The following is a 13,671-nucleotide window of genomic DNA, read 5'->3' on the forward strand; positions in this document are numbered from 1 at the left end:
AACACAGGAATACAAGTATCTGTTTGTGTCCCCCTTTTTAATACTTTAGGGCATGTATCTAGGAGCGGAATTGCTAGATCATACAGTAATTCTATGTTTGAGTAGTTGAGGGACTGCCAAACTGTTTTCCATAGCAGCTGCACCATTTAACATTCTCAACAGCCACGTCTGAGAGTTCCAATTTCTCTACATCCTTGCCAACACTTGTTATTTTTATTTATTTTTTTTAAACAATAGCCATCCTAATGGGTATGAAGTGGTAGTCCAGAGTGGTTTTGATTTGCATTTCCCTAATAGCTAGTGATGTTGGACATCTTTTCATATGCTTTCATTTGTATATCTTCTTTGGAGAAATGTCTACTCAAGTCCTTTGCCCACTTTTTAATTGAGCTCCTTGATTTTTTTGTTATTGTTGAGTTATAAGTGTATTAGTTTGCTTTCTGAAAACAGATGAAACCAGAGAAAGCAAAGCAAAATCTTTCATATTACAAAGGAACAATCTAGCATACCTTTAAATATTATACTCCTCTCATGCTGGGAAATGTATTTGTTTACTGTCCATCATTGATAAATGATAGGCGAAGGTGGAAAAGAGCAAAAATTAAACTATTGGGGTAAATATATTATTTATGTACAAGATAGAAAATTCAATATTCAACTGAAAATAATTCAGTGTTAATTACTCCTTAAAAACAACGAGATCCATAGGGAACTCTGACCTAACATACAAGCATATGGCTTATGAGAAAATTTTCCAGAATATGTATTTATTGACTGAATTTATTTACATCAGACTATTTTCAAAAGGATTTGAGACCATTCTGTAGTTCCTTAAGGGGGTTCCCTGATCCTATTAAGGAAATCGCTTGTATGTCTAACAGGCATCTCAAACTCAGGGTGTCCAAAACTGAGGCCTGGGTTCCCTCTCACCTCACTTCCCATCTTCCCCTCCTGTAGCTGTTCCTGTCTCAGCAATCCACCCTTCCAGGGCGGGGGGCAAACAACCTTGGCGCTGTCCTTAACTCCTCTTTTTCTCTCATCTCTACTCTGTCAGTAAATCCTTAGCACTCTACTTTTAAATATATTGTTTATTTCCACTTCCACTGCTACCCACCACTCCCCTTCCTGCTTTGCATACCCTCCTACCTCCACCCAGTTTATTTTTGCCCAATATCCTGCTAAATGTAAGTCCGAGCTCGGATCCCTCCTGTGGATCTCCTCACAGCCAGAGTGAAAGTCCGCACATTCTCTGTCCCTGCTCCCCCTCAAAGCTCATTGCCCACAACTGCCCCATCCCTGCCCCTCACCCACCCTGTCTTCCTGCTCCTCCTTGAAGACTCCAAGCACACTCCTACTTCCAGACCCTCTGCTGTCCTTAGGTGAGCGGATGCCTTGCTCCCTCACTTCTAGGTCTCTGCTCAAACGTCATTTTATCAGGAAGGCTGTATTATCAAGCATATATCAGATAACCACCCTAACTCACTTCCACCAACATCCCTCTCCTTGTATTTTGCTATTTTTCTTCATAGAATTTTCTCCATCACACACACACATACACACACACACACAGTGTATATCCCCTAATTAGAAAGCTACCTGGCAGCTACCTGCATTTATACACTATAGAATGAACAGGGATTCTTAAGGTCTATGACACACCATGCGTTCTGTACCCACACCCAACTCGCACCCAAACAACCAGACTTCATCTAAACTTTTGCTAAACCTACTAGACGTGAGGATTTCAAGAAATGCAGGTGGTTTTGAGGAATGCTTAAAAAACTCCTGCTTAACCACAACTTGGAAAACTAAAGAAAATGTAACTGCCGCCGTTACACGCTAGTGGCGTGTTTCACTGTAACGAACTTATCAGCCTTGCTTTTGAAGTGAGATAGTGTATTTGATTACACAGACTACCTCCCCAATATTGTCAAATATTGGGCAACGGAAGAGACTTTAACAATTGGGCAATAATCTGTCTTAAATCAAAACAAAATGCTGACCTTGGTTCTTTCGATAAAACCAAACTGCAATAATAAGAAAAAACAAGGGGCATGTTTAATAATCCAGAGGCAGCCTCAAGGCAAGAATGTGAGCAGGGCTGCAGAAGGCCTCGCCCTGGGAGTGTAAAGCCGGACTGGAGTGAAAACCCAGGCCACATTCTCTCCCACTCTCAACATCCAAACACAAGATAGCATAGCTGCTGAGAAAACAAACTCTGCGGCTATACTGTCTGGTTCTGCACCCTCACTGTGTCCCTTGTAAGTTATTTCACCTCCATTTCCTCATATGTAAAATGGGGATAATTAATAATACTTACATGTAATAGAGTTATTTCAAGGACTAATGAATTGAGTGCCTAGCACGCAGCAAGTGCTACTGAAGGATTTTCTTTCACCAGTACTATTATTATATTGCTACTGTTACAAACAGCCACCAAAAGTATATTCAATCTCACCAATAAGCAAAGCTATAGTACATAAATTAATGAGAAACCACACTTCACATATCATTCTCATAAGAATAAAGGAAAAAAGTTCCTCTGCTACACTGGTAAAGCAGACACAACTCTAGAGGAAAATCTAGCAGAAGATATCAAAAATCTTTAAGATATGTATAGAAATGGAACCCAAAAACACACTTTAGAAATTTAATCTGAGGCAACAGAGAGATCTGCCCAACAATTTAAATTCACTGATGTTTATCACAGTTATTTGTTCTAGTGACAAAATGGAAGCAAATTAAATATCAAATATTAAGTGATAATCAACTTAGTTAAAAGCTGTAAAACGTCTGAAATTTTAATCTGCTTGCAACCTAACAAGTTAGCCTGCCGCAGTTTCATGGCTGCTGAGGGAAGACACAAGACTCCCGGGTCAGAAACAAAGGACTTCATTGCTCTCTGCACACCAGGAAGCAGGAGCTCCGTGTCTGCACCAGGTGCCTGCACCCACCCCTCCCCACCTCCCCAGTCTGAGGGGAAACCGCAGCCCAGCGGATGCTGCACTCAGAGCAGCTCTGTGTCCCAGACGAGCAAAGTCAGAGCTTAGGGCACCACACACGCCAATCTTACAAGAGGGCTGCTAGCAACGCTGGCCAACCTTTGGCCCTGAGGAAAATGTTGTCTTTATTACCCGGACAGCAAACGAATCTGCCCTTTGCCCAAGGGAGAAACTATTTCTCTCTTCCAAGGCTGTTTACTATAAAATCACCCTTGAAAAGATAATTTCAGGACAAAAGAACAGAAATGTTTACGACCCACGGAGAATTAACTGCCTCCCAACACTAAATAACTTATAATGCATCCACACCATGTGAGGCCATGTAGTTACAACAAATCACTTTTCAGAAGAATGTTTAATAAAGTGAGAAAAATATTTATGGTATACTATGACATACAAAACACAGACTCTCACCCCCCAAATTACACACACACACAGGCACAGAGAGACAGAAAGAGAAAGAGAGAGGGAAAACAAATGTAATTTTGTTTTATGTCACTTTTCCATTTTTATATAAAGAAAAGGGCTCACAATATACAAAGTTAAGGGCTTCCCTGGTGGCGCAGTGGTTGAGAGTCTGCCTGCTAATGCAGGGGACACAGGTTTGAGCCCTGGTCTGGGAAGATCCCACATGCCGCGGAGCAGCTGGGCCCGTGAGCCACAACTACTGAGCCTGCGCGTCTGGAGCCTGTGCTCCGCAACAAGAGAGGCCGCGATAGTGAGAGGCCCGCGCACCGTGACGAGGAGTGGCCCCCGCTTGCCACAACTAGAGAAAGCCCTTGCACAGAAACGAAGACCCAACACAGCCAAAAATTAATTAATTAATTAATTGATTAATTAAAAAAAAAAAAAAAGAGGCCCCAGACTGCTCCCTCACCCCTTCCAAAACAAAAAACAAAAAAAAAACAAAGTTAACAGCAGTTCTTCTCGGGTACTGAGATTATGCATGGCTTTTATTTTCTTTCTGCTTTTTTGAACTAAATTTTCTGTAATGTATTACCTTTATAATCAGAAAAAAAGGGCTTTTAAAAAAATATACATGGATATGACATCAAAAACACAAGTGACAAAAGAAAAACTGGGTAAGATGGACTTCATCAAAATTCAAAACTTCTGTGTTTCAAAGGACACCATGAAGACAGTGAAAAAAAAACTGACAGAACGGGAGAAGACATTTGCAAGTCATATATCTGATTAGGGACTTATATCCATAATATATGAAGAACTTTTGCAACTCGATAATTAAAAAAGACAAATAACCCAATTAAAAAATGAACAAAGGATCTGAATAGAGAGCTCTCCAAAGAAAATATACAAATGGTCATTTAGCATAGGAAAAGATGCTCAACATAATTAGTCATTAGGGAAATGCAAACCAAAACCATGATCAATACCACTTCACACCCACTAGGATGAATAAAAGAGACAGACAATAACAAGTGTTGGCAGGGATACGAAAAAACTGGAACCTTCACACATTGTTGGTGGGATCTTAAAATGGTGCAGTCACTTCCAGAAAACAGTCTGGCAGTTAAATATATATACAAATATATATACATACTATACACACACAAAAAAACAACAATTATTGAAATGGAGAAAGATATAAATAGATAATTGAGAAAAGTAATAAAATAGTCAATAAACATATTTTTGAAAATGCTTCAACCTCACTAGAAATAAAAAAAATGTACCATGAAATAACACAGTGCTATCCTCCCTTTAACAAATATTTTTAAAATAATTAATGGTACAGTGAGAAAGACACTATGCCCTATTTCTGAAAATTGATATAATATTTTTGGAAAGTCATTAGGCAACATATATCAACCATAAAATTGTTCATCTTCCATGACACGGTAATTCCATCTAGGGCTCTAGCCTATATGCAAATAATAATTAATTAATAAGATATTCTTCATTATATTATTGGAACAGCCTTATGGGGAAATGGTTAATGTGATAATGACATTTCCATAGGATAAAAAAATCACATAGTCTTCTAAAAGCATGTTTTCAAAGACCACAATAAGGTAAATGAAAAGAAGCATACTACAAAATTGAATTCGGTGATCCTAAATTTCTAAACAAGCAAATATATACTCACATATTAACAGTGGTTAATTTCCATATTTTTCCTATTAAGGAATCAAAAGTAAATACACTTTTACAACCTGAAAATGTATACTTTTTAAAATAAAGATGAAAGAGATAACACTTAGTGCTGATGGTATAATGACAGTGAATGACACAGAGAAAGCCAATCTTCTCATGACTCTATTGATCTCTATCACAAAGAGATCTTGCAAATGACATCACTATTTTCAAATGGGGGTATGGAATTTTGAATTATAACCTGGTGAGTTTGACGTTAAATCTAGGCAAGATTCTAAAACGGCTTCTTTAATGGAATTTTGTATGAACCTAGAAAAGGAAACTATCAATCAGCAGAAGAATTCACTCAATCATTCGCAGGCTACTTCAGTTTTTTCTTTGATGAGCTATTTGGAGAGGTGATGGAAGCCAAGTTTATCAAATGGTAAATGACACCAAGCTGAGGGAACTAGTGTTATCTGTTATCAGGATGGAGAACTGGAGAGATAAGGGCGAACTTAAGCTACTAAGAAGTCACATCTGCCTAATTTAGTTTCTTCCCTGGATAAGATCATGGATGAGGTAATAATAGAGGGCAAGGCTGTTAAATAGTGGATGGTACCCAACCAAGAAGAATAGCAGATGTGTATCATGATCCAAAAACAGTGTCAGGGATTAAGCAAGAACCTAAATCCAATGAGATAACATTCAACAAAGCTAAGTGTAAGATACTATCATTCAAGGAAAAGGCAGGGGAGACTTGACTTCACAGCTCAATGTGTGGAGACCACTTCAGGGCTCTCTTCCACAGTCAGCTCACCAGAAGGCCACTGAGCTGTGGCTCGATGATATTTAAATTTAAAAAATAGTTAGCAAACTTTACTCTCTCCCAGTTCAACAAAACCTAAAGTAATCTTTTTTTTTTTTTTAACTCATTGAGTAAAGTAACCAGGATATACAGGGACTTAAAACCAAGCCACTGGTTGGTTGCCAGAAAAGCAGCGCTAAGCCAACTACTTAGGTGAGAGGGAAGGGTTATGGAGGTGGTGGCATCCTAGGAAATCCTCGAAGAGCCATTTCCTGGAAGGAGGGTTGATGTATTGGGGAACATCCCAGGGGACAGAGCTAGACACAATTACTAAAAACTACAGGGAGCCAGATTTTGACTCAACATAAGGAAAACTTCCTAATGGCTAGAGCTGTCCATGGTCATCGTGGATTGCCAAGGGACACAGCAAGTTCTCAGCGTCAGAAGCAGGGAGCTCGGGCTAGCTGGGCACTGGGCTCAGAGGAAATTCAAACAGGATTCTAGTCTATTCTCCCCTCAGATGCCTGAAACACCTTCATGTCTTTGCTAACAAGAGTCATCCAGACTCTGCTTAAGACACCTGTAATCCTTCAAGAGATAAACTCATTTCTTTTCTGTAACAGGCATAATTGTGGTAAAGAACTTCTCTATATGCAGCCAAGACCTTCTCCTCCGCAGTCCCTTCGTTTCTGCTCGCTGGGACTATAAAGAGTTTTTCTAAACCCTGGACCATAAAGAAGCTTTCCAACACTGAAAGAGATCACGTAATGAGAATCCTTATAAAGACTGTTCCTACCCTCATCATTCCACTCTGGGCAATAATAAATTAAGAAGACTGTACCAGGTATTTTCCTAGGGGCACAAAACCCACATCCCTATGAGTGGATACAGTTTAAGCAAACCCTACTCAAATGAATAATATGCAACCATTAAAACAATAAATAGGGAGATGACATCTGAATATAAAATATATATACAAAATAATGGTGGGCAAAAAATTCAATAAGAGAGATAAAGCATGCTATTTTCAACTATATAAAAAGGGCATATTATCACAAATTAGAAGTGAATTTGGAGTGATGTAAATACAACTTCATCTCATTAGGTTGTTTTTTTAAGAAATTGTTTAAATGTTTAACAATAAAAATCTATACTCCCTTTTTTTTTTTTTTTATACTCCCTTTTGATGTAAACCTATCACTTCACCCATTTAAACAATTAGTCCCAAAGTGCCTAGGTTCTGAATACTACATAAATCATTCTAGATTATTAGATGTATATATAAAGAAAAAAGATTTAGTCGTATAATATGCAAGATGTACTCATAGTTTCCTCAAAAATTAAAGTTACTATATGACCCAGTAATTCCACTTCTAGAGATATACCCAAGAGAACTGGAAAGTTACGTTCTCCCAAAAAACAAGTGTATGAGTGTTCATAGCAGTGCTATTCATAATAAACAAAAAAGTGGAAATAACCCAAATGCCCATCCACTGATGAAAGGATAAAAAGAATGCGGTATATCCACAAAATGGAATATTATTCTGCAATAAAAAAGGAATGAAGCACCAACACCTACTACAGGTTGGATGAACCTAGGAAGGGTTATGCTAAATGAAGCAAGTCACAAATGGCCACAAATTATATTACTCATCTATATGAAATGTCCAGAATAGGCAAATCTAATAGAGACAGGAAGTAGACTAGTGGCTGCCAAGGGCTGGAGTAGGGAACGAGGACTGACTACTAATAGGTACTAGGTTTCTTTGGGAGTGATGAAAATGTTCCCAATTAGATAGTGGTGAGAGGTACACAACATATAAATATACCAAAAAACACTGAAATGTACACTTTAAAATGGCTAAATGGTGAATTTTATGTTATTTTAATTCTCTCATTAAAACAATATATAATGACAAAATACTTATCATTATATATATGCTATATATTTTATAAAATATATTGACATCCACAAGTACTTAATACTATTAGAAGACTGACAATATGGTACCTAGCATGGGTACAATGCACAAAAGGCCTGGATTACTAAAGAAAATATTAAAAACTGAAGGGCTGAAATTAAGAATTACTCATTCCTTCTATTATCCAATTCCTAATTAATTTACTGTGTGCTTACTTGGCGCCAGAAACTATGTTAGGTGCTGTGGATACAGGGGTGAACAAGATGTGATCCTCACCTTCACGGGGCTCCTGGTCTAAAAGGGGAGCTTGACATGAAACAAATAATCACTTGCATATATATAAAACATGTATGTAACAAGGGGCATAAGGTGAAATATGGGTTCCATGACAGAATATATCAATAACAGGCAGCCCTGATTTAGATGGAGAATTGGGCAATACCTTCCTGAGGAAATTATATTTAATCTGAAACTATGAAGATGAGAGATTTAGGCAGGTGAAGAGCGGGTATAAGAGTATCCTCTGGATGGAACAGCAGTGCAGAAGTCCTGAGGCAGAAAAGAACCTGTCACATGTGAGAAACCCACGAAGGCTAGTTGTGATCAGAGGGTGGTGAGTAAGAAGACGACTGTCACAGAATGAGGCTGAGAAGTAAACATGGGTCCGTCCAGGCAGGCCACTCTGGGGATTCTCACTCTATATCCTGGGTACAAAGGGAAGCCACCCAAGAATTTCAGCAGGGAAGTAACATGACCAATTTGTGTCATAAAAGCATCACCCAGGCTCCCTCTGTGGAGGAGGGATTGGAGAAAAGCAAAGAGGAACCAGTTAGGAGGCTGTGAGAGTAACGGCTCAGACCAGGGATGGGGGTGGAAAGGAACAAAAGGCATTTTCAAGGTCTATTTGGAGTTTTGGAGGTCATCACATATTCTATTTTACAACTCAAATTTACATGTGTGGGAAAAAAATGTCTTCCAGAAAGACCAAAGCATAAAAAGTAGAGATTACTTCACCAGGCTCCTAGACACATTAGCATCTATCCGATACTAACCCAAACCCTGCAAAACACTTCAAGTTACTTCTAAAAGCCCTGAAGGCTTTATATATAACTAAGTAACACTTGAACCCAAATTATCCCTAAGCTTCTTGCAGGGTTTTTTCTTACCAGCAAGTTTTCAGAGTGGCAGAGAAAACCAGACAGAGAAGTAGAAACAAGAAGTTCACTGTGATGCAATACAGGTAACGCTTGGTGTCCTAACTTAAACCCAAATGCAAAGTAGCTCCTCCTTGGAACTTTTTTTTTTTTCTTATACAGGAACCATTCCAGGAGAGAAACACCCTGCTTAGTATACGCTCTGTTAAAGGCTTCTGTTACACACACACACACACACACACACACACACCAGCAAGAAAGATGTGCAAAGCATCCGGATTATTCATGGGTATCTGTCTCCTTACACTGCACTCCAGAGACTGAAGCAGAGTACAGAGGCTGTGATGGATATCGCACAGCTTACAAAGAGTAAATGAATGACTTCACTGTAATAGGAAAACAACTGTACATTATACATGCATTTCCTTTCCTCTTAAAATAAACCCCTGCCAGCCACATGGTAAATACACTTCAAACTTGAGTGTATACCCCTCACAAGCCACCTAAGACATGAAATCGTACAATATAAGACAAGCTATCTATTCAGCACCCCCCAGCATATAATGGAAGCCCAAAACAAAGACGAATATGACCATCAAAAATTATACATTTTACAACACAAGCTCTGTAAGTAGTACGGTCCCTTTTCATTTATACTGTGAAAATTAGTACTGCACTTAAAAATGTAAAATGAAATTGTTTAAAATATCGAATCACTATGTTGGGTAACAAGAACTAACACAGTGATGTAGGGCAATTACACCTCAAAACAAATAAACTCATAGAAAGAGAGACCCAATTTGTGATTACCAGGGGGCAGGCTGGAGGAAGGTGGTCAAACGGTACAAACTTCCAGTTAGAAGATAAGTACTAGGGATGGAATGTGTAACATGATAAATATAATTTACACTGCTGTATGTTATACATGAAAGTTAAGATAATAAATTCTAAGAGTTCCCATCACAAGAAAAAATTTTTTTCTATTTCTTTAATTTTCTTTCTAAATGATGATGAATGGTCATTAATTTATTCTGGCAATCATTTTATGATGTATGTAGTCAAATCATTATGCTGTACACCTTAAACTTATCTAGTGCTGTCTGTCGATTCTATCTCAATAAAACTGGAAGTAAGAAATAAAGATAGGGTTTCCCTGGTGGCGCAGTGGTTGAGAGTCTGCCTGCCAATGCAGGGGACACGGGTTCGAGCCCTGGTCTGGGAGGATCCCAGGTGCCGCGGGGCGGCTGGGCCCGTGAGCCACAATTACTGAGCCTGCGCGTCTGGAGCCTGTGCTCCCAACAAGAGAGGCCGCGATAGTGAGAGGCCCGCGCACCGCGATGAAGAGTGGCCCCCGCTCGCCGCAACTAGAGAAAGCCCACGCACAGAAATGAAGACCCAACACAGCCAAAAATAAATAAATAAATAAATAAATTTATATTTTAAAAAAAAGATAAATAAAAATTTTTTGTTTTAAAAATGTAAAATAAAATGATACTGTTTAACCTCAAGGAATCATGTCATGTCATCATTTCTATCTTTATCGCTGTTAAGGCTTTCAGCATCTTTGAGGTAGTAATGATTTATTACAATACATCATATTTACACAACCGCCTGACAGCATCTCCAATGCTGCTGGTCCTCCTTGCGTGTTAAGACTCAGCTCTTCTAAGAAGCCTTCCCTCCCCCTTTACGGTAGAGCTGATCCTCCATCCATCGCCCTCTCTGCCCACTGTCCCTTGTACACATCTCTCTCCAGATTTACAACTGCCTCCGTTCCAGACCAGGAGCTCCCTGGTGCTCGGTGCTCCCAGGACCTAACACAGAGTTTCTCACAGGAAAGGTTCTCCAATGCTTGTGGAATGAAATGAATGAATAAATGGACTGGATCCCCCCCCAACCTCTGTAGTGTTTAATTTTTTCCACCTGCATTATCCTAAATGTTCATGACTCTCAACTCAATGAAATTTCAGACAATTAGCCATTTCCCCCCATTTCTTTCTGTTTCCTGATAGAAGATTTATGGTACAGGGTGTTTATGAAAACGGGTTTTAAGAACAAGTGAGAATATTGCTTGATGTTCAGGTTTGCACACATGGCTTTGTAGAGAATGAGTTTGAATAAGGATGAGAAAAGGCCTTTACTCCCAAAATTCATATTCCATAGGAAGAAAAGCACTCAGTGTCATGTCACCCTATCACTGCTGATATTCACATCAGACATCATTTTTATCAAGAGCCCCCTTCTTCAAGACAAAGAAAGGATGCCCCTGGCAAGGGCAGAGGGAGTTCATGAGTTAAATTCCTCATTCCAGAATAAATTATTTAGCACCACTTAAACCCTGAAAGCTCTGAGCCACCTATCTTGCGGTTTATGGCACTCTCCTCTACGTGTACAATTTCCCGATTGTGAAGCAACAATTTAATTCCATAGTGCAAAATCAATACAACTTAACTTTACTGTTGGAACTCACATTATGTGGCAAACTAAAAGATTTTATTCTTCCACTGACATGAGACAATTGTAAAGCTGCCTTTATAAAGAGGCACTTAGGAACCATTCCAGAATTTAGGAATGAATTTTTCTTACTGGACTTACTGCACAGGAATGGCCCCATGAGATGAATACGATCCCTGGGGCCTCCTAAGTTCCAGCTTTGACTTCACTGTCAGGACCTAGATTTTGAACAGGAGATCATCCCAGAAACGCAAGGCGCTGTAGTGGTAGTAACAAGAGACAGCCAATAGGTTCCTGAAATAGGTTTTGTCACTAGTTTAGGGTTTTTATCAGGAATGTCGATCACCTTTTTTGCTCTAAATTTTATTACTAGTACAACCATGAATAGTAAGGTTTGGTACAGGGGTCAACGTTTCCAGTGTTATTTAACTGAAATGATCTGGGACCAGTCGCTTTTGTTGAGTTGGCAAGAGCTGGTGTTGTTTAAAACAGACCAGTGGACGAATCTATAAGCTGCAACCCACTGGAAAAGGCAAGAAGATGGAAGGATTGATAATATTCAGCCTACAGCGAACATTGATCATCTGCTCGGTGCAAGGTCCACTGCAGCTGATAGCCTGAGGACCAAGAAGCAGCAGGGCGAGTTGGGCGGGTCTGAACCCTTAGATTCAACAAGCTTCCCCGAGTGCATTCAACGCACCTGCACTTAACTCGTTTCCCTACACCTGTTAATTGGAAGGCTTGTTTCTCTTTCAGTTGCTCAGAGCAGCCAACAGAAAAAACAAAATTTTTAAAGCAGCAACCTAGTGCTAGACCAGAAGGGAGCGTTTATCAGCCTATCAGCAGCCCCATTACTCTACAGTTCGGGTTCCCTCCCGTCCAGCCCTCTGTCCACTGAGCATCCCCAAGGACAAGAGGTTAGATCCAGCAGCAGCCAAGGCTAGGCCTGTGAGGCAGCAAGAGAAGCCCAGCCTCCCGGCGAAGCGGCAGAGGCTCCGGCGCCGCCTCCTCCCTCGCTCGCTCGCGGTGCCAGTTCGGTCTGCGCCGGACAGGGAAGCCGGGCCTCCGGCTGGCTCAGCATCCCTCCTCTTGCTCCCGCTCTCCCTCCTCCGCCCGCGCGCGTAGCACCAACCTTGGGCGTGCGGATGTGCTCCATGGCGAGCCCGCGTCTGCAGGTCCCGGCCGGGCGAGGCCTCACGCACCTGCGCGCGTCTGCAGCGCGGCGGGAGGGACGCGGGGAGGGGGCTTCGCGCCCGGGAGCGGGCGGGCCTCGGGCTTGGCTCCGCCCTCAGGTGCGGCGGCGCCCGCGCGAGGCAGGCGTGCGGGGCCCGGGGCGCCCGCGCGGCCCTAGCGCGCGCGTCTCTGCGCTACTGCCACCTGCACCGCCTGTCGCCGCCCCGCCCCTTGCCTGGCTGGGGTCGCGGGAGCCAGAGCCGCTCGCTTCCTCTGAAGAAGGGCAGCCAGCGTAAGACTGTGGGGTTACTGTTCCCCGAGACACAATGAGGGCCTTGCGTTGGGTGTGGCCTTTTGGAGGAGAGATGGGACTAAGCGCTGCTCCACACCTCCCATGGGCTTCCTTCCAGAGGGTCCCAGGATAGGTGGGACTTCAGGGTGGGGCAGGAAAAAGGCTGCCACAAACACTCCAGATCCAGTGTGGCCCGTTGGGCCCTGTCTGTATATTTCAGCACAGGCGGCAGAGCGTTTGGGATGAAGGTGGAAATAGCAACAGTGTTAGCGTCGTAGAAAGTGCTGGGAAGACAGGCATCTCACATCAACCTGTGACTGTACCCTTGGAAGAGACACTTTCCCTTGGCACCGTATTGAGTGCTCATTTGACATCTTCACTTAGCTCTCACTAACTGAACTGGAAGATATAGATAACAAAGCATCCATTATAAAGCATCATTCTTCCATTTATGATATTAAGAGTAGTTGTTGCCACTGTTAGTATCAAGCCATTTGGAAAAGCCAAAGGGAAGAAATGCGCGCCACCCACCCCCGCCTTTTTTTCTTGCAAACCTGTGTGTAAAGGTTTACCATATTAATTATCTCATAAAACTGTTCATAGTTCTTAGAATAATATCTATCCAATTTTTTCCTAGCTCTTACTCATCTCTCTTTTACCTGGATTGTAAATTCTTTGGCTATAAGACATTGGTTTTTTTATCTCTTTTTGTCCAGTGTATGGTAGGCACATTGCAACCTTCCAAATAAATGTTTACTTAATCAATACAGTA

At 41.1% G+C, this 13,671-nt stretch overlaps 1 protein-coding gene across 1 annotated transcript in view; it reads right to left on the bottom strand.

Annotated features, from left to right (window-relative positions):
* Nucleotides 1-13,148, bottom strand: part of MTMR7 (myotubularin related protein 7) — a 94,775-nt gene extending 81,627 nt beyond the window's left edge. Inside the window, 5 exon segments of the mRNA XM_082444502.1 lie at nt 12,567-12,629; nt 12,632-12,730; nt 12,732-12,866; nt 12,868-12,960; nt 12,962-13,148. Coding sequence (XP_082300628.1) covers nt 12,567-12,629; nt 12,632-12,730; nt 12,732-12,866; nt 12,868-12,960; nt 12,962-13,003 — 432 coding nt within the window. The 5' untranslated portion in view covers nt 13,004-13,148.
* Between the last annotated feature and the right edge of the window lie 523 nt (nt 13,149-13,671).

This window comes from Balaenoptera physalus (assembly GCF_965194825.1).
Source record: "Balaenoptera physalus genome assembly, chromosome: 21".
Taxonomy (NCBI): domain Eukaryota; kingdom Metazoa; phylum Chordata; class Mammalia; order Artiodactyla; family Balaenopteridae; genus Balaenoptera; species Balaenoptera physalus.